At 39.8% G+C, this 27,649-nt stretch overlaps 1 protein-coding gene across 14 annotated transcripts in view; it reads left to right on the forward strand.

The window, feature by feature from the left end:
• Positions 1-27,649, forward strand: part of NCOR1 (nuclear receptor corepressor 1) — a 251,600-nt gene that overhangs the window by 44,736 nt on the left and 179,215 nt on the right. For all 14 annotated transcript variants that reach the window (XR_010318467.1, XM_064271844.1, XM_064271846.1 and 11 more), the window contains exons 3-5: positions 2,328-2,455; positions 12,391-12,583; positions 20,951-21,133. Coding sequence is in view for 13 of the 14 variants with exons in the window: in XM_064271844.1 (XP_064127914.1) it covers positions 2,328-2,455; positions 12,391-12,583; positions 20,951-21,133 (504 nt within the window). In the remaining variant the exon portion in view is untranslated. The remainder of the gene's footprint in view (positions 1-2,327; positions 2,456-12,390; positions 12,584-20,950; positions 21,134-27,649) is intronic.

Genomic DNA, 27,649 nt, shown 5'->3' on the forward strand with positions numbered 1-27,649 from the left:
GACTGATGATATTGAGCTTTTCCATCATCTCTTTCCACAGACGTGGTCAATTTGATTTCTGTGTGTTCCATCTGGCGAGGTCCGTGTGTATAGTCGCCGTTTATGTTGGTGAAAAAAGGTATTTGTAATGAAGAAGTCGTTGGTCTTGCAAAATTCTATTGTGGGATCTCCAGCATCGTTTCTATCACCAAGGCCATATCTTCCAACCATAGATCCTTCTTCTTTGTTTCCAATCTTAGCATTTCAATCACCAGTAATTATCAATCCACCCTGATTGTGTGTTCAAGCAGTTTCAGACTGCAGAAGCTGGTAAAAATCTTCCGTTTCTTCATCTTTGTCTTAGTGGCTGGTGTGTAAATTTGAATAGCAGTTTTATTAACTGGTCTTCCTGTGGGCATATGGATATTATCCTGTCGCTGACAGTGTTGTACTTCAGGATAGATCTTGAAATGTTCTTACTTAGCAAAGTATGTACTTAGCAAAGCTATATGGGATACTGGCAGTGCAGTCACTTTGTGTACAAGAGGCATAAGGTACACGTGTTGTGTGCAGAGCCTGTTGAGTTCACTACATCAGGTTACATCAGCTGTGTCCTGTTCTCTGATCGGGATTTCTGAACTCTGTTATAAACTTATGGGACCACGGATGTATATGCAGCTGGACGTTGCCAGAAATGGGTGTGATGCAGTGCATGACTATATTTGTGTTCTTTTCTACTTTTACTTAATCTTTCAGGATGTAAATTCTTTATAGAGTTTTGGTTCCTTTTTAAAAAGTATTGTCTTAAATGTGTTTTACTTGGCTACGTTTTCATCTTTGTAGCTGAGATTTCTTTGTAGACTATCTGTAAATTATAGAGAAGGGCTAATATTGCTTATAGAGAAGGGCTCTGGACCTCTTATCTACCCCGCGTTACAGCCTGGACAGTTCAACTTTATCAGTTTATGATTTTTTAAAATAGTTTTTGTTGAGATATAATTCATGTAACATAGAATTCACCCTTTTGAAATGTATAATCCAGTGGCTTTTGGTATATTTACCGTGTTGTATAACTATTATCGCTAATTGCAGAACGTATCTGTTAACTCCAAAAAAAAAAAAAAATCCTGTACCTGCTAGTAGTTCCAGCCCTCTTTGCCCCACAACCCCCTTTACCCCACAACCCCCTGTAAACCACGGATTTATTTTCTGTCTCTGAATTTGTCTCATCTAGAGAGTTCATATAAATAGAATCATACAGTATATGGCCTTTCGTTTCTGGATTCTTTCACTTACCTTAATGTTTTTTAGGTTCATCCAAGTTGTAGCATGTATCAGGACTTCATTCCTTTTTATGACTGAATAATATTCCATTAAGGAGCCCTGGTGGTGCAACGGTTAAACACTCAACTGCTAACTGAAAGGTTGGTAGTTTGATCCCATCCAGTGGCTCCTTGGGAGAAAGAACTGGCAATCTGCTTCCATAAAGATTACAGCCAAGAAAACCCAATGGGATGTGGTTCTTTTCTGACTCATAGGGTCACTCTGAGTCAGAATCACCTCATCGGCACCCACCAACAACAGAAACAGTATTCCATTGTATGAACATACCACGTTTTGCATATCCGTTCATCAGTTGATGGACATTTGGATTGTTTTTGCTTTGGGGCTATTATGGATAATGCTGCAATGAGCATTCATATATAAGTTTTTGTGGGAACATGTTTTCTGTTCTTTTGGGTGTATACTTAGTGGTGGAATTGCTGGATTATTTGGCAGTTCTGTGTTCAACTATCTGCTTATGATGAGATAGTATAATAGATTTCTTTTGAAGTGAGGTTCTTGCCAAAACAAAGAAAAGCAGGAAAACATACAAATACCCATGGAGTAAGAGGGAACTTACTTAACTAGCAGTGTGATAGTTTGATTCTCTGGACTTCAGTTTTTTCATTTGTAAATATACATGGGTTTAATTAGATAATTTTGTGAACCCCTCTAGCTTTCCTACTTCGAATTTAAGATTGAAACGCTTTTTAGGATTTAATACTAAACAAATGAAATTGAGATTTTACTTACGTGAGTAATATAGATCGGGAGTTGTTGTAATGTGCTGTTAGAAGAATGAGTAAAATACAGGTTGAACTTCAGTTGCATTTCGAATAATAAAATGTTGGTTGTTTTGGGTTTATGTGGGGAAGAATTAGATAAATGAGTGATTGAAATCGTCATTGCTGTTTCTTTCCATACCTTGTGGCCTGTAACGACTTTTGTGTGTTTATACTTGATTTGCTGTCATGCTGATGCTCACGTTTTGGTTAATAATTAATTTGCGATCGTTTCAACACTAGGAATTTGCGGTCCCTGATTATCGTTCTTCTCACCTTGAAGTCGGCCAGGCGTCGCAGCTGTTACAGCAGCAGCAGCAGCTGCGCCGAAGACCCTCCTTGCTTTCGGAATTCCACCCAGGTTCTGAGAGGTAATTGGGTTTCTTTTGTGTTTCCATCTAGGACTGTACTTACAAAGTGTGTGTATACAGGCATCTGTGCGTGTGTGGACAATTTTTAAATTGTTTGATTAACAAAGTGGACATCTATAGTGTATATTTTGAACTCTTTTATATTGATGTTTTGGAGTAGTTATTACAGTAGTTATAACTCTTAAAACTGGTTCCCTAAGTTCAGAGTTAAAGTTCAGAGCTCAAGCATAACAATGATCTTAAGGATGGCTCAGGACTGGGCAGTGTTTCGTTCTGTTGTGCATAGGGTCTCTATGAGTCGGAACCAACTCAGCGCCACCTAACAACAACAACAGCAGAAAACCGGGTAGACCTGGGTTTGAACCTGGGCCAGCTGTGTGGCCTGGATCATGTTGTATAATCCAGTGGTCTCAACTTGGGCTGCATATTAGAATCACTTGGGGAGCTTAAAAGTTGATGCCCACATCTCCTCTCAGAACAATTTAATGAGCCTCTGGGTTGGGGCTGGGCATTGGTGTATGGCTAAAGTTTCCCAGGTGATTCTCATTTAACTGATTTAAACTCTTCAAGCTAGAATTCCTCATGGATACTTCCTAATTTGAGAAAATTTAAATGGATGGGGATGGTGGTAAATGCTTTGCTTGGGAATCCGCATTATTCCACCCTGGTTTCTTGATGGCTGCAGGAAGGGCTGTCATGGCATGCCATTTTCAAGAGTGATAAGCCAAAGTCCTCAGGAGTGGTTTATAAGTCTGGCTGGTGGAAATGGGCCAGGATTCTTAACAAAGGTTGTTGCAACCCCAACCAAGTTTTCCCCTCCTTTGCTTTAGTACGCTGTTCTCTCAGGCCATAGAAAAGTATCTAGAAAGCCTCACCCAGCCCTCTTTCTCAGAGGAGAAGACAAATATAGGCCAGGCAGAGTGGGGACGATCAAGGACTATCTACTCAGACGCTTCCACACCAAAGAGAAGGTCTAGACAGAGCTGTTCACAATGTACCTGAGCAAGAGGGCATGGAATGACATAAAGAAGGCGTATAGATTCCTGGAAAGAAAAGTTAAAGAAAGCAACATTGTGGTGGGATGGATTGCTTTTATGTGGCTTTTCTAGCCATTGTCTTGTAATTCCCACCAAATGGTTGGGTGGAACTATGCAGATCAGGTGTTTGCGACCCACCAAAAGGATGGGACAGGTTGCTAATAATGCAGATAAGGTGCGTGGCACCCTTGTAGGGATGAGGCCATGCAAATAAGGTATATGGAACCCTAACATGAGGATTGGTCAGTTTTGCCATCCCACCAGGTTTAAAATGAGCTGTCCCAGAGGCAGACGGGGGACCTCACTACTACTAAGAAGGGCTAGGGGTGGAGCGTATGCCTTGGACCCAGGGTCCCTACACTGAGAACCTCTTAGACATACAGCAGAGAAAGAGAGAGAGAGCTGTAACACTGAAGACTGAGAGACGACAAGAAACAGCAGCAGAGCAACGTCAGCAGCAGAGGCTGCAGAACCAGGAGACTGGCACTGGGCTTTGCCGCCCATGGAGCAAGAGAGTTGAGTGCCTTTGGGCTGGAGGGTTGCTGGCAGAGTGGGATGTCTCTGGGCACTTGGCGGAGCTAGACTTGCCGAGCCACAGAGCGAGAGAGCTGAGCGCCTTCAGGCTGAGGCTTACCTGCAGAGTGGGGTGCCTCTGGGCACTTACTGGTGGAGCTGAAGAGCTTTGTAATGCTTCTCCAAGCAGAGCAGAGCCCAGGCCAGCCAAAAAGTCCTGAGAGTCTGAGAGGCTGGAGAGAGGCCTGCCTGCTGGCATGGCTGAGAAGAAGCTATGCTGATCGTAGAACTGTATCCTGTCGTTTCTGATCCTGAACTGTAACCTGTTACTTCTCTTATAAACCTTATAATAGTGAGTATTGTCTGTGAGTTCTGTGTGGCCATTGCAACGAATTATTGAACACAAGGAGGTAGAGAGTGCCATGGGAGGGACAGCTGGTGTCAGAATTGGTAAAAAGGTTGGAGAGAAGAGGAATGCCTGACCTCAGCCTCATAGCAGTCAGCCTTGGACTGCTGATGGCATTAATGATTTTCTGCTACCCTCGTGAAGTCAGAGGAGGTTAGATGCCCCCCCTGCCACTCCATTTTACAAACATACTGTGCCAATAATAAAGACCTCTGTGTGTAAAGAAACTTAAACTAGAACATGAGTGCTATACACTACAAAAGAACTTAAGATAATAAAGTATTCAAAAACAAAAGGATAAGACAACCAAATGAGATAAAATGAAAGATTGGAGATTCAAGTAACCCCAAACCCTCCATTACAAATTCAATACATAAAATGAAAAGGAAGGAATAAAATAGACATGGTTAAAAGTCAAATCTTTATCATGGAAGAAATTCTTGAGATAATGAATGCAGAGGAAATGGACAAACATTAAAGCAATTAGAAAGAAGTTGCTAAATATGGAGAACAAATAAAAATGATCCAACATGTGATAAGAACATGTGTTCCTGAGGTAGAGAACCTGGTAAAGGAACAGAAATAGTGTTCAATTAAAAAAAAAAATTCCCCTTAAAATGAAAGAAGAGCTCTAGATTGACAGGACATAACTTGCTCTAGGAAGATCTTATACAGAATGACCAATACCTACACATATCCTGTTAAATTATTAAACTTCAAGGATAAATAAAGAATTAGGAATCCAGGAAGCAAAACAAATCCTCCACAAGGAGGGTAGGAGGGAACAGCCTGGCCTCAAACTTCTACAAGCAGAACTGAGTGGCAGAAGATAGCAAAGCAGTTGTGACAAATGCCTGAGGAAGAGAAAATTGAGATCCGAGAGTATTACACCAGACAAGTTTAAGAATAAAAGCAATAGTCAGTAAAGCACTGAGTGATTGTAGCATCTGAAACTTCTTGAAGAAGCCCTAGGGGGTGGAATCCAGCCATACACACCATGGAAGCCGTGGTAAAAGGAGCCACGTAAGTGTAAAGTCTATATGACACAACTAGAGGAATTTTAGTTCCATAACAGAATGTAAATGTTAAATCATGACACAAGTGAAAGTAGTATAACCGCCAAAAGTCTAGAATCAAGATTTATTGTGAGAAGGTTTAAAGGTATGAACTGAAAGGTATGTATGGAATCATTTGATACTTTTAAAATGGAAAGTTAGGTTTAAAAAAACTTGCGCTTTCTTAATGCTTTTCATAACTTTTTTTCCTTACCCTTTAGTGAGAATTTTTTAGGAACCAATTTCTTGTTGTAAAGGAACATTTATACGGAGTGTCGCAATTCTTTCCATTTTAAGTTTTATTTCATTTTGTTTTTCTCTCACGTATCTCTATAAAAATAAACCGGATATTCTTTATATGCCGTATATAGTGTGATCCTATTGTTGTTTTATTTTTGGTTGTACAACCATCCATTCATACATGCTGACAAAGATGTCTGGAATGGTATTTACCTGATTTTCCTGTTTCCATGTAGCTGGGTTTGGGGTAGTTTACTGCTCAGTACTTTTTTGTATTACTGGAATTTTTTCTGCTAGCAAATATATATCATTTTACAAACATAATGCTCATAAAAATTAAAAGAGTCATCATGCTTTCTAGATTTATTGGAAAAATTAGTCCAATTAACTATGCAGAGAGTATTTGGATATTTAAAGATACAGCAGATGAAGTAGTTTCAGATATCAAGGAAAGATTCACTGAAATTCAGAGTCGACCTTCCCTGGGACAACAGAATAAGAAACCAAAATCACGTTTGCAGATTCTTTTCATTTAAGTGAAATCATTTGTTGTTTTCAGAGAACAGTCTTCCCTATTTGGGAGTATGTAAAATCGATTAATATAAGTCTAGGTGACTTTGTAGACCACTATTTTGAACAGCTGTGAATTTTATGACATGCTGTATCTAAATGGATGTTGTCCTTTCTTTAAAGTCTAAAGTATACTACAGTAAAAAAAAAAAAAAAAATCCATTTGATACTTTGTTTTAAAATGGTATTAAGAAATGATGAAAATCGGTAAAACATAGGAACATTTTAGTCTACAGAAATTTCTTAGTATAAAAATCTGGTGTTAGTTTTTAAAAGACAAGTACATTAATATAAATTGCACATTTCATATTTAGCTTAACCAAGACTCCTTATGTAAAATTGTATTTGTTTTCACAAAAATATTGTTCATTTAAATTTTTTGAAATTTTAAATGTGCTGAGTGTAAGTGTAGAAAGCAATTTGACCTTTTGTTCTGGGTTCCTGAGAGCCACAGTACACCTGGGGGCGTGATGCTGACTGAACCTTACAAGACATGTAATTTATCATGGTTACATGATGGGGCTGATACAAGCCCTGAGGCTCAGAGGAAGCTTCCTGGTTGGTAGGAGTGAGCATCTCCTCTCGGTGGGTTAGCATGTCTCCTTGAGACGTGGAAGCACTGCACTGTGACTTCTCCAAGACCTTGGCCTATGTGTCTCTTCATTTGTATTCTTTTTTGTTATATTAAAACTGTTATCAAGGTTATAGTATTTCCCATGAGCTCTGAGTCATTCCAGCAAATTATAGGACCTGAAAGAATAGTGGGAGCTGGCTGGTATAAAGTACAGGGAGTCACGTGGACTCCCAAGCTTGCGACTGATACTCTGAGGGGATCAAGGGAAACCCCAAATATGGAGTTGGCTGGTCTGAAATGGAGTGATGTGGACTCCTTAGCTTGAACCTGATACCTGTTGACCTAGCAAAGAGAAGGGCTGCATGGCCAGCTGGGATCTGAACTTAACAGGAAAGAAAGCTAAGATTTCCACGACGTAGTTGGTGTGTTGTCATTCCCAGCATAGTAGACTATATGATTGTCTGATTCAAAATGGCCAATGCCAGTCCATTTCAGCTCATTAATGCCTAGGATATTGATGTTTGTGTGTTCCCATTTTTGACAATTTCCAATTTTCCTAGATTCGTACATCGTACATCCCAGGTTCTGATTATTAATGGATGTTTGCAGCTGTTTCTTCTCATTTTGAATCGTGCCACATCAGCAAATGAAGGTCCCGAAAGCTTTACTCCATCCACGTCATTAAGGTCGACTCTACTTTGAGGAGGCAGTTCTTCCCCAGTCGTCTTTTGAGTGCCTTCCAACCTGGGTGGCTCATCTTCCAGCACTATATCAGACAATGTTCTGCTGCTATTCATAAGGTTTTCACTGGCTAATGCTTTTCAGAGGTAGACTACCAGGTCCTAGTCTGTCTTAGTCTGGAAGCTCAACTGAAACCTGTCCTCCATGGGTGACCCTGCTATATCTGAATACTGGTGGCATAGCTTCCAGCATCACAGCAAAACACGAGCCCCCACAGTACGACATTCCTCAAAGAGGAATGGTGTTGGATTCATCGTCAGAAAGAATGTTTCAAGATCTATCCTGAAGTACGACGCTGTTGGTGATAGGATAATATCCATATGCCTACAAGGAAGACCCAGTTAATATGACTATTATTCAAATTTACACACCAACCACTAGGGCCAAAGATGAAGAAATAGAAGATTTTTATCAGCTGCCGCAGTCTGAAATTGATCGAACATGCAATCCAGATGCATTCATAATTACTAGCGATTGGAACACGAAAGTTGGAAACAAAGAAGAAGGTCCAGTAGTTGGAAAATATGGCCTTGGTGATAGAAACAATGCTGGAGATTGAATGATAGAATTTTGCAGGACCAGCGACTTCTTCATTGCAAATACCTTCTTTCACCAACGTAAACAGCGACTACACACATGGACCTCGCCAGATGGAAGACACAGAAATCAAATTGACTACATTTGTGGAGAGAGACGATGGAAAAGCTCAATATCATCAGTCAGAACAAGGCCAGGGGCCGACTGTGGAAGAGACCATCAATTGCTCACATGCAAGTTCAAGCTGAAACTGAAGAAAATCAGAGCAAGTCCACGAGAGCCAAAATATGATCTCGAGTATATCCCACCTGAATTTAGAGACCATCTCAAGAATAGGTTTGCTGCGTTGACCACTAGTGACCAAAGACCAGACGAGTTGTGGAATGACATCAAGGACATCATTGATGAAGAAAGCAAGAGGTCACTGAAAAGACAGGAAAGAAAGAAAAGACCAAGATGGATGTTAGAGGAGACTCTGAAACTTGTTCTTGAGCGTTGAGCAGCTAAAACAAAAGGAAGAATTGATGAAGTAAAAGAACGGAACAGAAGATTTTAAAGGGCGTCTTGAGAAGACAAAGTATTATAATGACATGTGCAAAGAGCTGGAGATAGAAAAGCAAAAGGGAAGAACACGCTTGGCGTTTCTCAAGCTGAAAGAACTGAAGAAAAAATTCAAGCCTCGAGTTGCAATAGTGAAGGATTCCATGGGGAGAATATTAAACGACGCAGGAGGCATCAAAAGAAGATGGAAGGAATACACAGAGTCATTATACCAAAAAGATTTAGTTGATATTCAACCATTTTAAGAGGTGGCTTATGATCAGGAACCGATGGTACTGAAGGAAGAAGTCCAAGCTGCTCTGAAGGCATTGGCGAAAAACAAGGCTCCAGAAATTGATGGAATGTCAACTGAGATGTTTCAACAAACAAATGCAGCGCTGGAGGTGCTAACTCGTCTATGCCAAGAAATATGGAAGACAGCTTCCTAGCCAACTGACTGGAAGACATCCATATTTATGCCTATTCCCAAGAAAGGTGATCCAACCAAATGTAGAAATTATAGAACAATATCATTAATATCACACAGAAGCAAAATTTTGCTGAAGATCATTCAAAAACGGCTGCAGCAATATATCAACAGGGAACTGCCAGAAATTCAGGCTGGTTTCAGAAGAGAATGTGGAACCAGGGATATCATTGCTGATGTCAGCTGGATCCTGGCTGAAAGCAGAGAATACCAGAAGGATGTTTACTTGTGTTTTATTGACTATGCAAAGGCATTTGACTGTGTGGATCATAACAAACTATGGATAACACTGCGAAGAATGGGAATTCCAGAACACTTAATTGTGCTCATGAGGAACCTTTACATAGATCAAGAGGCAGTTGTTCGGACAGAAAAGGGGATACTGATTGGTTTAAAGTCAGGAAAGGTGTGCGTCAGGGTTGTATCCTTTCACCATACCTATTTAATCTGTATGCTGAACAAATAATCTGAGAAGCTGGACTGTATGAAGAAGAACGGGGCATCAGGATTGGAGGAAGACTCATTAACAACCTGCGTTACGCAGATGACACAACTTCCCTTGCTGAAAGTGAAGAGGACTTGAAGCATTTACTACTGAAGATGAAAGACCACAGTCTTCAGTATGGATTATACCTCAACAGAAAGAAAACAAAAATCCTCACAACTGGACCACTAAGGAACATCATAATAAACGGAGACAAGATTGAAGTTGTTGGGGATTTCCTTTTACTTGGATCCACAATCAACAGCCATGGAAGCAGCAGTCAAGAAGTCAAAAGACGCATTGCATTGGGCAAATCTGCTGCAAAGGACCTCTTCAGAGTTCTGAAGAGCAAAGATGTCACCCTGAAGACTAAGGTGCTCCTGACCCAAGCCATGGTATTTTCAATGGCATCATATGCATGTGAAAGCTGGACAATGAATAAGGAAGACCGAAGAAGGCTTGATGCCTTTGAATTGTGGTGTTGGCGAAGAATATTGAATATAGCTTGGACTGCCAAAAGAACAAACAAATCTGTCCTAGAAGAAGTACAACCAGAATGCTCCTTAGAAGCAAGGATGGCGAGACTGAGTCTTACATACTTCGGACATGTCGTCAGGAGGGATTAGTCCCTGGAGAAGGACATCATGCTTGGCAGAGTACAGGGTCAGTGGAAAAGAGGAAGACCCTCAACAAGGTGGATTGACAGAGTGGCTGCAACAATGAGCTCAAGCATAACAACGATTGTTAGGATGGCGCGGGACCGGGCAGTGTTTTGTTCTGTTGTGCATAGGGTTGGTATGAGTCGGAACCGACTCGACGGCACCTGACAACAGAGTTGGTGTGTGAAGTGGGACTTGTTATGTGCTGCACAATTTGGTGTCAGAAGGAGGTGGTCTTAGTTTCTCTGAATTGGTGTGCACAGTTGGCGTGGCCATCAGTATTTGCCTGAAAGCTGACTGCACATTGAGTTATGTATTTACTTATTTATACCTGAGCAATTTGTTCTTACATAAAGGATTGGCACGCTAAATGGGAAGTAAGCTGCTTTCTCGGGGGAAGGAGAGCTTTCCGCAGGTAATGGTTTTCTTAATTGTCTTGTATCCTGATTGCTTCAGGTTCCCTTCCAGCACTAGGTATGCGTCATCTTCTGGCTTTGATAAATGTCACAGGCAGAGTTGCTGGAGGTTATGCCTTTGTAGGTTGTGCACTAAACAGAGACACCCAGCTGAGGGGGCACCTGAGGGTTGAAACCCATCAGGTTGAGCGCTGCCTGCCAGGATCTGTGCACCAGAGAATTGCATTTACTCATAGGAAGAGGAAGTTTTGAAATTTCACACACATTCTCCGTGTGGCCTAGTAGTGTCCCTGGTTCTATATCTGTTTGAGGGGCTTTAACCTAATGCCAGATGTTTGCTTTTGATAGATTACCTCTGGTTGCTCTGTGAAAGATGACTTTGAGGGGATAGAAACAGAGAGAACATGTAAGAGAAGGAGATATTATGGGTGTAAGAGAGGGAATTGTATTGGAGATGGAGAGGAGGGGGCAGACTGGAGTAATTTAGGAGGTAAGGTAGGCAAGACCTGGCAATTCGCAAAAGTGAGAGAGGAGATACGGGTGAATCCTAGGTTTCTGGTTTATATGGATGGATGGTGGTTCCATTAAGGTAGAGGAACAGGAGTAAGATAGCTTCAGCTTGGTATGGGTTAAGGTTAGAGCTCCCATGCATCATCCATGGGAAGATGTAACCAACCTGCCGTAGGGGAGAGCCTGGGCTAAACATAGAGATTGGTATTGCTGGCCGAGAAAGTTTTGAAATTGAGAAGAGCAAAATGATGACCCTGGAGAAACTCCAACATCTAAAGATACTTTGAGAGAGGGAAGCCTGGAAGGAAAGAAAGCAAAAGGAAAATGATTATAACAGTGGTCTTCAAAGTTTTTACTTGTGTATCAGCAGTCAAGAAATCAAATGACAGATTACATTGGGCAAATCTGGTGCTAAAGACCTCTTTAAAGTGTTAAAAAGCAAAGATGTCACTGTGAGGAGTAAGGTGTGCCTCACCCAAGCCATGGTATTTTCAGTCGCCACATCTGCTTAAGAAAGCTGGACAGTGAATCAGGAAGATGTAAGAAGAATTGATGCCTTTGAATTAGAATTAGATGTTTAACAGTATTATACCCGTTGCTGTCAAGTCGATTCTGACTGTAGGAGAAAGTAGGACTGCCCCATAGGATTTCCAAGGCTGTAAACTTTACGGAAGCAGACTGCCACGTCTTTCTCTCATGGAGCGACTGGTGGGTTCGAACTGCCAACCTTTCAGTTAGCATCCGAGCACTTAATCACTGCGCCATCAGGGCTCTTTAACACTACTATTGCTAGGTGCTGTTGAGTCGGTTCTGACTTATAGCGACCCCATGTGCAACAGAACAAAACACTGCCTGGTCCTGCGCCATCCTCACAGTTCTTTGCTGTTTGACCCCATTGTTGCAGCCACTGCGTCGGTCCATCTCTTTGAGTATCTTCCTCTTTTTCGCTGACCCTCTACTTTACCAAGCATGATGCCCTTCTCCAGGGTCTGGTCCCTATTGGTACTGCTATAGTGAGGCCTGTGTTCCTCTGGGGTGGGAGGAGTCGAGGGGCAAGGAGGTGAGCATAGCTTTTTTCATTTATTTCAAAGTCCAAACAGGATTTTAGTGGGGAGTTGTATGTCACTTAACATTTTCCAAATGTTTATTTTCTTTGTGTGCATTAGGCCTCAAGAAAGGAGAACTGGATATGAACAGTTTCACCCAGGCCCATCCCAGGTGGATCATGATTCACTGGAGTCTAAGCGCCCACGTCTGGAGCAGGTTTCTGATGCCCACTTTCAGCGTGTCAGTACGGCTGTCTTACCTTTAGTGCACACGCTGCCAGAAGGGTTGAGGTCTTCTGCAGACGCTAAGAAGGTAGATGTTAGGTCTCTTACTCTGGTGGGGTTGTAGGTCTGTAATGTTTATTTAGCCATATTCAGTCCAATTAGAGGAGCCCTTATGGCGAAGTGGTTAAGTGCGTAGCTGCTAACGGAGGGGTTGGCAGTTCAAACCCACCAGCTGCTCTGTGGGGGAAAGACGGGGTGGTCTGCTTTTGTAAAGATTACACCCTCAGAATCCCAGTGGGACAGTTCTCCTCTGTCTTATAGTGTTGGTATGAGTTGGAATCGACTCAGTGGCATTGGGTTTGGGTTTGGTTGAGTTAGTCCAGGCAGCCCAGTCTACAAAGGTTAGTGCTATAGGAAAGTTAAAATTTATTAAACAAAACTGAAGACCGCAGACATAGTGCTCCAGATTTTTAAAGTCAGCACTTCTGACTTTGGTACGTGAAAACAGTGTGAGGACCCCTGTGAAGAAAAATTGCTGTTGAATAATTCTCAAGCATTTGGTATTGACTTGCTGGAATATAAAATGTAGTCAGAGGTGCTCAATAGTTCCACCGTTTTATTAAATTTTAAATAAGCCACTTAAATTCAGTAGCAATTTATTACCTTCCTACGTGAGAAAAAACACATTTTGGTAAGGTTTTATAAAAACATTTTGTCTCTATTTTATGCAAATAATACATATTCCGTATAGAAATCTGGGAAAATACAGGGGAAAGAAATTTATTTGTAATTCCATGACTTGGAGATAACTACTTTTAATATTTAGCTGTATTTAGTGACATTTCAAGGAATGTGTATTAATTTAAGAGAGTCCTATTAAGACTGAACCTTTTTGTCCCTGTGTTTATTATCATTTGCCTTTCTTATTTTGTGAAATTTGTGTTTGCATATTTTGTCTTTGTTTTATTGCTGTTTCTTTTTTTATCTGTCTGTATTGCTTATTATTAAGTTTACAGATTGGCAAGTACCTAAAAATATTTGTTTTAGAAGGAATAAACTAATTTGTAAAAGCTCTTTAAAGTGTTAACTCTTTTCCTATGTCATGCTAATATTTTTCCCAGTGTTTTGCTGTCTGTTTTACGTATTATTTTTTCTTGAGCATACTGAAGCTTAAAATATTTTCGTTATCAAGTACTTTTTTGATAAAGTTTATTTATCTTTATGGCTATAGCCCTTATTCAGATAACTAAGTACCCACACATTTTCTTTGCATTTTTATGCATTGAAAAATGATTTAAAGATAGCGAATATGTCTACAGCTTGTTTCAAATAGAGTCGGAATCGACTCGAAGGCAGTGGGTTTGTTTCAAATAATTCACCTCCCAAAAAAGAAAAATGTGTATGTGTGTAGAGAAAGTAAGTACAGCAAAAGGTTAACAACTGGTGAATCTAGAAGAAGGATGCGTGTCCATTATACTGTTCTCTCAACTTTTCTGTAAGTTTGAAATTTTTCAAAATAATACATTGGGTGGGAAAAGCTACTTGTCATACCCTGGAAATTGGCTAAGTTTCTGGGAACTTTGAGACCAAGCTCACTATGTGAAATATCTGTATTAGAGTCTGTGGTTTTATAAGAAATGTGTCGCTGCATTTTACAAAAAGAAAGAGAAAAGATATAATGAGCATAGTTCTCCTACCAAGGCGGAATAAGTGACCCGAGATGTACTTAAAGCCATAGAAATTTTGAGAGAAAGAGATCTTAAAAGCTTGTTCATTAAAATGTACCACGTTGGGATTACTGTTGGGTCATTGGATACCACTGATTCGATTCAGACTCATAGTAAACTGCCCCAGAAGGTTTTCTTGGCTGTCATCTTTATGGAATCAGATTGCCAGGTCTTCCTCTTGCAGAGTTGCTGGGTGGATTTGAACCGCCAACTTTTCGTTTAGCAGCTGAGCACTTAAATGTTGTACCACCAGGGTTCCTTGTGTTGGAATCACAGTACAACCTATTTTCATTTTACGGTTGAGAAAACAGATGGTAAGAACAATCTAGTGACCTAGCTAGTGCCTCCAGAGTTGGAATGAAAATCCAAGACTACTGATCCCTAGTCTTGCCTTTTTTTATTCCCTAAGGAGTAAACTCTTTAAGATCACATTGTGTTTGTTTGTTGGTAGAAGTAGGGATTTTCAAAGAATTAAAATGCTGTGTGTGTGTGCTTAATGTTAAGCTCAGGTGCGTGGTTTGTAGAAGAACTCAGTAAGCTTGAAGGAAAAAGTTACCTACGCTTTAATACAAATCACTCTTGACCGTTTTGATGTTTATTCTTCCTGTGTGTTGGTTTTAATGTGCTTTCGCTGAAGTCTAAGTTTTTTTGTGTGTGTGTGGTTAGTATGTATGGAAGTGTATTTTTAATGCTTACTTAGTATTATATGGATATAAAATTATCAGTCGTCACACATTTAGTTTACTCGTTTATCATTATGAACAACGTTGTGGTGTATGTTCTTTAGGCTGTTTCTATGTGTACATACTTATTTCCTTAAGATAATTTTCTGTTAGTGTAATTTATTACAGAACAGGCTTTCAGTGGGTATTACCAGATTGCCCTGAAAAGAGTAGACCAATTTATATTCCGGACAGCAGTGCAGAAGTGTGCCCAGTTCCTTTGTACCCTTGCTGACACCACATATTTATTGTTTTAAAAAAATCTTTGCCAGTTTGACAAATGATTGTTTTTAACTTGTACTTATTTGCTTGTTAGTAAAGTTAACTTTAAAAAAAAATGTATTGGTCATTCATCTTTCCTGAATTGTCTTTTCATTTCTGTTGCCCAGTTTTCACTTTATATTGAGTTGCTCAAGTTTTTGTTTCGTAAATGGTTTTTCCCACATTATCACTTGCCTTTTAATTTAATAAAATACTGTTTTTGATAAATAGAAGATCAGTTTTTATTCAGATGGATCAATCTCTCTCTCTCTCACTGTCAGTTTCGCTTTCTCTTTCTTTTGTTTTTTTAAATGCTTTTTTGGTTTTGGCCTTCCTGATCCCAAGATAACATGCATTTTTTTTTTTTATTCTTATTTTTTGGTTTGAAGCATTTGGTGATTTACTAGTAAGTCCCATATAAATGTTTGCTATTATTTAGCTTTTATTTTGTACAAGATGTGAAGTAGGAATCTCTTTTCCTCCAGAATAGCTGTTGGCTGCTCCAGTGCAAGATGACGGACTCCTCAGAGGCACGGATCATGTCTGCTTTGCTCACCACTCTATTCCTAGCACTCAGCTCGTTTGTTTTTTGTTATATGTTTAACAAGAACAGAGGTCACTGGAAAATACTGATTTGTGATAGTAATTCTGAGGGCATGCATCAGCATCCCTGGGGAGCATTTCCAAAATCTACCGAACCAAAATGTAGTCTGTTCTGCTTAGGAACCACCCACACTTCCATGTTACATTAATATCATTTCCCTACCATAAGCTGTGAACTAATCTGTTATCAATTATATATTATAACAGATTAGTTTGTATGCTTACGGTAGAGAAATGATATAATGTGGAAGTCTGGGTAATTCATAAATGATCTTTCCCTGCATGTTAATGTTTCAAAGCTTTCAGGAGCCAGTTGTCTCATGATTAAAGGAAGAGCCATAGCAACATAAGAAGATCTTAAAACTTGAAAATTCTGTGGAATGTGTTTTTATTTAGTGCAAGTAGTAGCTCATTTACTGAATTTGAGAACTGCTAGGCTTTTTACAGTGCTTAACTAGTGAAGCTACAAGTGTTCAGAAGAAACTGCAGACATTTTCTTGTTTTTGAATTTTTTATTGTGCGTTCAGTGAAAGTTTACAGAGCAAATTAGTTTCGCATTCAATAGTTTGTACACATTGGTTTCATTCCCTACAAAGTTTCAGCACTCTCCCTATTTCTGTCCTAGGTTCCCCGTTTCCTTTTGTTCTGATTTTCTACCCCTTCCTGCCATCTCATTTTTGCTTTTGGGCAAATGTTGCCATTTTGATCTTGTATAATTGGATTGTTCTAAGGAGCATGTTCCTCTCGGGTATTATTGTTTATTTTATGGGCCTGTCTGTGGTTTGGCTGAAAGGTTGTCTCCAGGAATTGGTTCAGTTCCAGTTCAGAAGGGTGTCTTAGGACAATAGTCTTGGGAGTTTCTCCAGTCTCTGTCAGACCAGTAAACCTGGTCTTTTTTGTGAGTTTGATTTTTCATTCTACAATTTTTCTCTCCCTCTGTCCAGGGCCCTCTGTTTTAATCCCAGTCAGAGTGGTTGATAGTGGTACCTGGGCACCATCTAGTTCTTCTGGTCTCGGGGTCATGTAGGCTGTGGTTCATGAGGTCTTTCAGTCCTTTAGACTAATTGCTCTTTTCAGCCTTTGGTTTTCTTCACTCTCCTTTGCTCTAGACAGTAAGAGATCAGTAGTTGTGTCTTAGATGGCGGCTCCCAAGCTTTTACGACCCCAGATGCCGCTTTCCAAAGTAGGACACAGAACTTGTCTTTATGAGGTATATTGTGCCAGGTGATGCAGATGCCTCTCAAGTCTATGGTCCTTCACCTTTGAGTCCAGGAACTTCGTCCCGTGAGGTGTTTGGTTACGTCTAAGAAGTTGCCCTGACTGTGGTCCTTGTGTGCTCTGATGTCTGTATTAATATGTAAGCAGCACCTACAGTTATATATAGGGGACACCCTGGTGGCATAGTGGTTAAGTGCTACAGCTGCTAACCAGAGAGGTGGCAGTTCAAATCCGCCAGGCACTCCTTGGAAGCTCTATGGGGCAGTTCTACTCCGTCCTATAGGGTCACTGTGAGTCGGAATCGACTCAACGGCAGTGGGTTTTAGTACAGTTATATATGCAGAAATATCCACCACCAAACCTATAGCTGTAGGTGGGTGTGTACCCTTAACACCCTCCCACACCTCTTGGCATATCTGTCTACCTGTGAATCTATTCATAAATTAGTGTTTGCTTATACTACTGTCTGCGCTGTAGTAATGGCTGTTGTTGCCCTTTGTTCTTGAGCATTCTTCAGTGTCCTCCCATGTCGTGGTTCACATTTTGCTGACTTCCTCCGTATTGTGTATTGCCTTTCCCTTCACCACTATTAACCTGTGTCTTCTATCTATTTGGTAATTTTCCCGCTCTCCCCCTCGCGTTCCTGGTAACCATCAAATAATTTTTTTTCCTGTGTGTAAACCTTTTCTTGTTTCTTTATAATAATGGTCTCAAATGATATTTGCTCTTTTGTGAATGACTTATTTCACTCAGCGTAATGTCCCCCAGGTTCATCCATATTGTGAGATGTTTGTCAGATTTGTTGTTATTCTTTATTGATGTGTAGTATTCCATTGTGTGTATGTACCATAGTTTGTTAATCCATTCATCTGCTGATGGGCACTTAGGATGTTTCCTTTTTTTTTTTTTTTTGCTATTATGAATAATGATGCAATGAACATGGGTGTGCATGTGTCTATTCATGTCATGGCTCTTATTTCTTTAGGTTATATACCTAGGAATGGGATTCTTGAGCCATATGGTATTTCTATTTCTAGTTTTTTAAGGAAGCCCCATACCATTTTCCATAGTGGTTGTACCATTTTTCATTCCCACCAGCAGTGTATAAGAGTTCTAATCTCCCCCCAACCTTGCCAGCATTTGTTGTTTTCTGAGTTTTGAATCAGTGCCACTCTTGACGAGATGAGGTGGTATCTTATTATAGTTTTGACTTGCATCTCTCTACTGTCTAATGGCTCCCAGCTGTCTGTCAGTTTGTCATACTGTGGGGCCTTGCGTGTGGCTGTGATGCTGGAAGCTATGCCATCGGTATTCAGATATGAGCAGGGTCACCCATGGAGGACAGGTTTCAGCTGAGCTTACAGCCTAAGACAGACTAGGAAGAAGGACCCAGCAGTCTAATTCTGAAAAGCATTAGCCAGTGAAAACCTTACGAATAACAGCAGAACATTGTCTTTCAGGGCAATGTTTTGTTCTGTTGTGCACAGGGTTGCTATGAGTTGGAACTGACTCAGCGGCACCTGACAACAGCACAGCAACTGGCTAATGGGAGCCCTGGTGGCAAAGTGACTGAGAGCTAGGCCGCTAACCAAAAGTTCGGCGGTTCAAATTTACCAGCCACTCCTTAGAAACCCTATGGGACAGTTCTACTCTGTCCTATAGGATTGCTGTGAGTCGAAATTGACTTGACGGCAGTTGGTTTGGTTTTTGATTTTTAATGGCTGGTGATGGTGAGCATTCTTCATGTGTTTGTTAGCCATCTGAATGTCTTCTTTTGTGAACTGTCTGTTCATATCCTTTACCCATTTTTTAATTGATTTTTGGTGTTGAAGTGTTGAAGTTTTGTATAAGTGTTAGAGATCAGACCCTTGTCCAAATATGTTGTAGCCCAAAATTTTTCCCTAGTCTGTATGTTCTGTTTTTACTGTCTTGGGGCAGTCATTTGATAAGCGTAAGTGTTAAATTTTTAGGAACTCCCAGTTACCTAGTTTATCTTCTGGTGCTTGTGTATTGTTAGTTATGGTTTGTATCCTATTTATGCTGTATGTTAGGGCCTCTAGAGTTGTCGCTATTTTTTCTTCCATGATCTTTATCATTTCAGGTTTTATATTTCGGTCTTTGATCCATTTTGACTAGTTTTTGTGTATGGTGTGAGGTATGGGTCCTATTTCATTTTTTTACAAATGGACATCGAGTTTTGCCGGCACCGTTTGTTAAAAAGACTGTCTTTTCCACATTCGATGGACTTTGGCCCTTTGTCCAAGATCAGCTGTCCATAGGTGGGTGGATGCAAAGACATTTTCCCATGTAGTTTTTGTTTTTAAAGCTTGATAAAGAAGGTTATAACCTCAATCTGATTTTTAATTTTTGGTTCTGATGAGACGTGCTGTTTTCTATTGGAAAGAAATGACCTCAAGGGTTTACTTCTTAAAGAAGGAAGTGTGAATTACAGGTTTAAGGCTGCCAAAGATTAACTAACTGTATGCTGAGTGCAAATGATAGTAGAGATTTAGTTCTGTTATTTTATTAAGATTGTTATTATTTTTGTTAATGCTCTGCTTACAAAGTTGCACGGGTTTTAAGTAGTTCCATAATCCTAGTTTTCCCAGAAGCCCTGTTATATTTAGTGCACAGTATTACAGAATGAGGTTTTGCAGTAATAAGATTTTATGTTTTAGCTGAAATCTGTCTGCCAAACTATTTTGGAAAAACCAGGTATCTCTTGTATGCGTTTTTGGTTCAAAACTACTGATTTTTCAGTTACTTAATTATCATTTAATGTATCTTAGGGTTTTATAATCCTATAAATTGTGCTCATTCTAGGCTTCTCATAGCCTGGAGAAAACTAGTACCTTAAGCTAAAACTCATCTGTTTTATAATATTGCTTATATCTTCACCTCAGACTGAAAATTAATAGGGTGGGTGTGTGTGGATGTGTGTGTATGTGTCTTTGTGTGTGTGTGTGTGTGTGCGCATGTCGGGGCCTCGTAGGTGTTGTGGGGCGGGGCGTTTCCACAGCTCTCTGTTGATCTGGAGGTGGAAAGGGTGTTATGTTGGCATAAAGAGATGCTATGTTTGCTGTAGCGGAAAGTCTTAGTTGCCCTTTATTGAGGGTAGGCCCAGAGGGAGGAGCAACAGAAGTTCCTCAGGACATTTCTCTGAGTTCTGTACTTCAGTTTGTCCTTGGAAAGCTCAAACACGTCTTGATAACAATTGTTGGGCATGCGATAGCCATTAAGTTCAGTGGGCACCAGGTTTTACCTGGAGTAATACTGTTTCCCAGCCTACATGTTCAGACTTTTTGAAGTGTTATTAAAAGGAAATGGCTGAGAAATTGGTATTGCCTGTTGTCATGGTTATACTATTATTTCCCCAGAAGCTCCCTACAGTCTTACTATTGCTTTAGTAAAGGCTGATCAGACACCTGGCTACCTCACTCTGTATAACTTTTGGCATCATCAAAATAATGACTGATGGGACCAGTCTATAAAAGTGGCATGAACATGAGTGGGGTTTGTGGGCGTGTGTATGAAAATTGCTACTAAAGGACTACCATAAACAGAGATATATAGAGCCCAATACGGAGAAATTAAGGAGCCCTAGTGGCACAATGGTTAAGTGCTTTACTGATAACTGAAAAGTCAACAGTTCGAACCCACCAGCTGCTCCGTGGGAGAAAAAGACCTGGCAGTCTGTTCCCGTGAAGATTACAGCCTTAGAAACCTTGTGGGGAAATTCTGCTTTATCCGTTAGAGTTGCTATGACTCAGAATTAACTTGATGGCACAACAACAACAATATATATAGAGAGAGCACATGTCTCTGCTATGTTTTAAAATTTACTTTTTAAATTAAGAAAATCTTAATTCTAACACTGGTTATTAGTAAGGAATAAATTGTTGTTCTTGGTTTTCTTCTCTGAAGGATCCAGCATTTGGAGGCAAACATGAAGCTCCATCCTCTCCACTTTCTGGGCAGCCATGTGGAGATGACCAAAATGCTTCACCTTCCAAACTTTCAAAGGAAGAGCTAATACAGAGTATGGATCGTGTAGATCGAGAAATCGCAAAAGTAGAGCAGCAGATCCTTAAACTGAAAAAGAAGCAAGTAAGTGTTTGTTTTTACTGCTTACTATATTCTAAGAATGCATAATTCTCTCCCTAAATAAGATAATGTGGAATTTTCCATATTTTTAAACTTAATGTAAAGGGAATCATGCCTTATATGTCTCGTGACTTTTTTTTTCTTTTTTTGCTCTTAGGTTCTTTAGTTTCACCCATCCATTCCCACTCTTGAATTGTCTGATTGTAGATAGATCTGTTTTTCCATGTGGTGCGTGTATCAGAACTGCATTTCTCTTTATGGCTGAATGATAGTCTATTGTATGTGTGCACCTCATTTTGCTTGTTCATCTGTTGATGGATACTTGGGTCGTTGCCATCTTTTGACTGTCGTAAACAATGCTGCAATTAACGTTGGTGTACGAGTTTCTATTTGAGTCTCTGGTTTCGTGTGTATACCTAGGAGTAGATTTGCTATGTTGTATGGTACTTCCGTGTTCACTGTTTTGAGTTCGCCAGACTGTTTTCTACAGTGGCTCCACCATTTTATATTCCTGCCAGAATCGGATGAGGGTTTCATTTTTTCCATGTCCTTTTCAACACTTCTTATTTTTCGTTTTTCTGAGAATAGCCATCCTAGTGGGTGTGAAGTGGTGTCTCATTGTCATTTAGGTTTGTATTTCCCTCATGACTAAGGATGTTAAGCATCTTTCCATGTGCCTATAGACCATTTGTTTATCTTCTTTGGAGAAATGTTTATTCAGCTCTTTTTGCCCATTTTTTAATTGGGTTGTTTGTCTTTTTGTTTTTGAGTTATAGTTTTTTTATATGTTCTGGATATTAAACCCTTATCGGATATGTTTTTCCCAAATATTTCATGTTCTGTAGCTTGTCTCTGTTGATAAAATCCTTTGATGCTCAGAAGTTCTAAATTTTGATGAAGTCCCATTCGTCTGTTTTTTCTCATGTTGCTTGTACTTTTGGCGTCGTATCTAAGAATCCATTATCAAAAACAAGGTCTTGACAAGAGTAGATATATAGAGAGACCATTGTTCATTGGTGGTTACCAGGGAGGAGGGGGAAAGTACGTTTTAGACTGTAGAAAGTTGTTTTTTTTTTTTGGTGATGGGAAAAATGGCACTGAATGTGTATGTAGTGAGCACAGGACAACCAAAGTAAAAACGAGTGTTTGAGCACTTATAGGTACAGGTGTATACATAGGTAAGAACATGTAGTAGTAGCTATACAGGTACGTGTAAATACAAATACGCCAGTGCAGGCACATATATTCATTGAAAACATAAATACAGATACCTTCTAAGATTGATTTTCTGTGTTTGAAAGCTTAGGACCAATAGTCTCGAGAGACAACTCAGTCAGTGGGCAAAAACCACGATCTGCATCCTAGTGAAGTGAGTAGCATCTGAGGCCTTAAGAGCTTGCCAGTGGCCATCTGAGATACAACTGCTGGTCTCTACTCACCAGGAGCAAAAGTGTAAGAAGGGAACCAAAAGCTCAGAGAAGAAACAAGTCCACGCACGCCATGACCTTATCTACCCAGAGACCAGAAGAATTAAATGGTGTCCAGCTACCACCACTGACCATTCTGAGTGGGGTCACCATAGGTGGTCCTGGATAGAATGGAAGAAAAATTTGGAGCAGAATTCAAATTAAAAAAAAAAAAAAAAATACCAGATAAACTAGAACAGCAGAGAACAGAGGACTCACTGAAACTATCGCCCTGAGACACTCTTCAAACCTGGAACTGGGCCTATCCTGGCACACAAAATAAGGATATTACCCAGAAGATGGGTATTCTACTTAAAACCACTGTATGAGACCAAAAGCAAAGATGAGAATATAAGGGGTAGGGAAAGTAAAGTACTGGAAATAGAACAAACAGAACATAGCTAAAGAGAATGTTGACACATTGTGATAATGTAACTAATGTCACTGAACAGTTTGTACAGAAATTATCAAATGGGAACCTAACTTGCTGTGTAAACTTTTGCAAAAAACTCTCTAAAATATTATTATTATTTTTTAAAAAAGGTCTTGAAGCTTCACCCCTGTGTTTTCTTTTAAAGGTTTTATTGTTTTTATTTCTCACATTTGGGTCATTGATCCATTTCGAGTTAATTTTCATATATGGTGTGAAGTAGGGGTCCAGCCGCATTCTTTCGCATGTGAAGATCCAGTTGTCTCAGCACCATTTGTTGAAGAGACTATTCTTTCCCCCACTGAAAGAGCTTGGCACCCTTGTTAAAAATCATTTCAGCATATATGTGAGGCTTTGTTTCTAGACTGTCAGTATACCTCAAGGATCTAAATAGAGGTGAAAACTAAAACCATAAAGTTCTTAGGAAAAAATGTAGGAGTGAGGCCGTGGAACTTAGTTTTTAACCATGGGTTATCAGATATGAGAACAAAACAATCAGTAGCAAAAGACAGAATAGATAAATGTGACCTCATAAAAATTAGATACTTTAGTCTATCAAAGAACTTTATCAACAAAGTAAAGAGACAGTTTACAAATCAGGAGAAAATCTTTGGGAACCACGTATTCAATAAGGGTCTAACATCCAAAGTATATAAAAAACTTCTACAACTTAACAACAAAAAGATAAACAACCCAATTAAAAAATAGTCAGAGGACTTCAACACATTTTACCAAAGAGGGTATTCTGGTGGCCAACAAACACATGAAAAGACATTCAGTATCATCAGGCATTTGTGTTTTTATTGTTGTTAGTTGCCAACAAGTCGATTCTGTCTCACAGCGACCCCATGTGTGCAGAGTAGAACTGCTCCGTGGCGTTTTCAAGGCTGTGACCTCTCAGAAGCAGATTGCCAGGCCTGTCTTCTGAGACCCATTTGGGTGGGTTCAAACAGCTAACCTTTTGGCTAGTAGTCCTGTGCTTACTTAACCATTTGCACCATCCAGGGACTCCAGCAGAACCACAACGAGGTAACCAACTCAGCCTCCATTAGAATGACAATGACCACAAAAAAAAAAAAATGAGAAAACAATACATGTTGATGAAGTTGTGAAGAAAATGAAACCCTCATCCACTGCTGGTGGGAATGTAAAATGGTACAGCCACTGTGGGAAGTAGTTTGGTGGTTCCTCAAAAAGTTGGACATAGAATTATCATTTGACCCAGCAATCCCCAATCCCAATCCTAGATGTATACCCAGAAGAAGTGAAAGCAGGACCGCAAACAGAAACCTATACACCACTGTTCATTGCAGCACTTTTCACGATAGTCAAAAGGTGGGCATAAGCCAAGTGTCTATCAACAGGTAAATGGATAAACAAAATGTAGCATATACATATATATGATGGGATATTACTCAGCCATAAAGAAAAATGAAGTCCTAATGCACGCCACACACGGATGAACCTTGAAAACTGTATGAGCGAAGTCAGTCAGTTGCGAAAGGACAGATAGTGTGTGATCTCACTTGTAGGAAATAAGCAAATACATAGAAACCAAGGTTTGTTAGTGAGAGTTGGGAGGAAGAGGGGTAAGGGGAAGTTTTGCTTAGGGAGCAGATGAGTTTAGGTTAATAGTGGTAGAATAATTTGGAAAAGGATAGCGATAAAGATTGCACAAAACTCTACACGTAGAACTTGGTGAAGGTTTTGTATATATTTTAACCACACTAAAAAAAAAAAAGAAATATACCTGGACGGGAATATAGGATTAATGATGTTGTCGGCTAATCTGTGAATTTTTATATTTCATACAATTTCAGGAGCCCTGGTGGTGCAGTGGTTATGAGCTCAGCTGCTCACCAAAAGGTCGGCAGTTGGAATCCACCAGTCGCTCCTTGGAAACCCTATGGGGCAGTTCTGCTCTGTCCTGTAGGGTCGCTGTGAGTTGGAATTGACTCGACAGCAACGGGTTTTTTTTTCTTTTAATACAATTTCAATAAATATTCTGGCTAAATTTCTTTTTTAAATTTGGCAGAAGTACTGTAAAGTTTATGTAAAAGAACAAAGTGATAAGGAAAGATATCGTTTATTTTGAACCTTTCTGTGTTAATGGCTTTTCCCAGGGCTACTTAGGTACTAAGAACAAATGTGATTTCCTGAGGATTTTAATGTCTTTCTCTATACCTATGTAGCAGGAATTCTAAAAGAAGGCGCCATAAGCCGGGAAGAAAAGGCCTGGGGAAGAACCCATTCCCATAAAAATGATCTGATAATTCCAAATGTCTTTCTTGTGCTCAGGTAGATGGGGGTCTGCCAGGTGCTCCTCATGCATTTCCAAAGTTCAGATTGTCCTGGAAGCATCTGGGAAGATTTTTTATCCTTTCATTTGGGTGGGGTCTGACTTATATGAGTGTTGTCGTTGTTAGTTGCCATTGAGTTGATTCCAGCTCATGGCGTCCCCATGTATTACTGAGTTGAACTGTTCCATAGGATTTGCTTGGCTATAATTAAAAAAAAAAAATCACTTTATTATTGTAGAAAATGTACACGGCAGGATATGCACCAATTCAACAATTTCTCTGTAGACAATTCAGTGACATTGACTGCATTCAAATTGTACAACCATTCTCATCTTTCTTTTCTGAATTGTTCCTCCCCTGCTACATAAACTCACTGTCCCCTAAGCTTCTTACCTATCCTTTTGAGTTGCTGTTGTTGTCAGTTTGATTCCATATGGATCGTGCTTTAATTAAAAGAGCACAGTGCTCAACGCAGACTTTCTTTGCTAATTAAGCTAAACTAAACCCTGGTGGCATAGTGGTTAAGTGCTACGGCTGCTAACCAAAAGGTCGACAGTTTGAATCCACCAGGTGCTCCTTGGAAACTCTATGGGGCAGTTCTACTCTGTTCTGTAGGGTCGCTATGAGTCAGAATCGACTCGACGGCAATGGGTTTGGTTTTTATTGTTTGGTTTAAAGAGAATTCAGGGGATATCTTTGGTTTAAGGATTAAGGTTTAAAGTTTATCTCGGGACAGTAGTTTTGGGGGTTCATCTACTCTCAGTAGCTCCAGAAAGTCCTGATTTCTTGAGAATTTGAAATTCTGTTCTACATTTTTCACCTTTTGATCAACATCAAGATTCTTCTCTGGAATTTTTGATCAAAACGTTCAGTAATGGTTTGGCTGTAATCGTAATGGAAACAGATCGCCAGGCCTTTCCTTCTACAGTATCTCTGGGTGGATTTGAACCGCCAGCTTTTAGGTTAGCAGTCAGCTGCAAACTGTTTGCGCCACCTCTATGAGTTATGTGAATAGGAGCCTTGAATATTCGTCTGAGTACAGATAATTTTTGCCTTTAGGACTTATTCTACACTGAACATCTTTACCTAATGCCTTTTGTGTTATCTTAGGCAGTGGACATCTTCAACAGTGTATTTATGCTGTATTTATTTATGTGTATATTTATTGAACATTTACCAGTTGTTAGGCACTGGTTTAGGTGCTGAAAAAAGCAGCCAACAAAACAGACAAAAGCCTTTGCTTTCTTTATCATAAAAACCAAACCAAAGCCATTGCAGTCGAGTCGATTCCGACTCATAGCGACCCTATAGGACAGAGTAGAACTGCCCCATAGGGTTTCCAAGGAGTGCCTGGTGGATTCCAACTGCTGACCTTTTGGTTAGCAGCCGGAGCACTTAACCACTACACCACCAGGGTTTCCATTTCTTTAATAATAGTAATAGGTAAAATTTATATTTGTAGTATGTTATACATGTTGACACATCAGTAGGTACTGTTATTATCCCCACTTTACATACGAGTGGTTTTAGAAACTGGCTTAAGATTAAGATCATTCTGTTCTCAGGTTGAAACCCAGGCAGCTCAATACAGGTGGCTTTCTGCTTTATAATCTCACACACCCGCAGCCCATATTGCGGTAGTGTTGCTGGTGCCTATTGAGTGGGAGAGGAGCATTACAAAATATAAAGTGGGGGAGGAGGCACAGCACTGTGCTGAGTTAAGGGTTAACCTTCAAACTCCTGTCTGCCTGACCCTCCCCACCAGACAGTAACACATATTGTGTATTTATAACATACAAAAGTGTTCTTTCCAGTGCTATAAAATATAAAAAAACATTATGATAGAGATATATGCAGTAACTTCATTTGTTTAATTCCTCTTAGTATTTTGTTTTATCAGAATTAAAATATAAAGCTAAATTGAAATATGAAAGGATGTTTTTGCATAACGCATATGTACACAAATACATATATACAGTATACGTGTGTGTGTATATATATAACCAAAACCAAACCCAGTGCCGTCAAGTCGATTCCAACTCATAGCGACCCTATAGGACAGAGCAGGGCTTGCCCCATAGAGCTTCCATGGAGCGCTTGGTGGATTCGAACTGCCGACCCTTTGTTTAGCAGCCGTAGCACTTAACCACTACGCCACCAGCGTTTCCTTATATATATATATATACATAGATATATATATATATATATATATCTATGTATATAGGAGCACTGGTAGCGCAATGGTTAAGCGTTCAGCTGCTGACCGAAGTTGGCAGTTTGAACTCACCAGTAGCTGCAGTGGGAGAAAAGACCTGGTGATCTG

This window comes from Loxodonta africana, chromosome 18 (assembly GCF_030014295.1).
Source record: "Loxodonta africana isolate mLoxAfr1 chromosome 18, mLoxAfr1.hap2, whole genome shotgun sequence".
NCBI classification, from domain to species: Eukaryota; Metazoa; Chordata; class Mammalia; order Proboscidea; family Elephantidae; genus Loxodonta; species Loxodonta africana.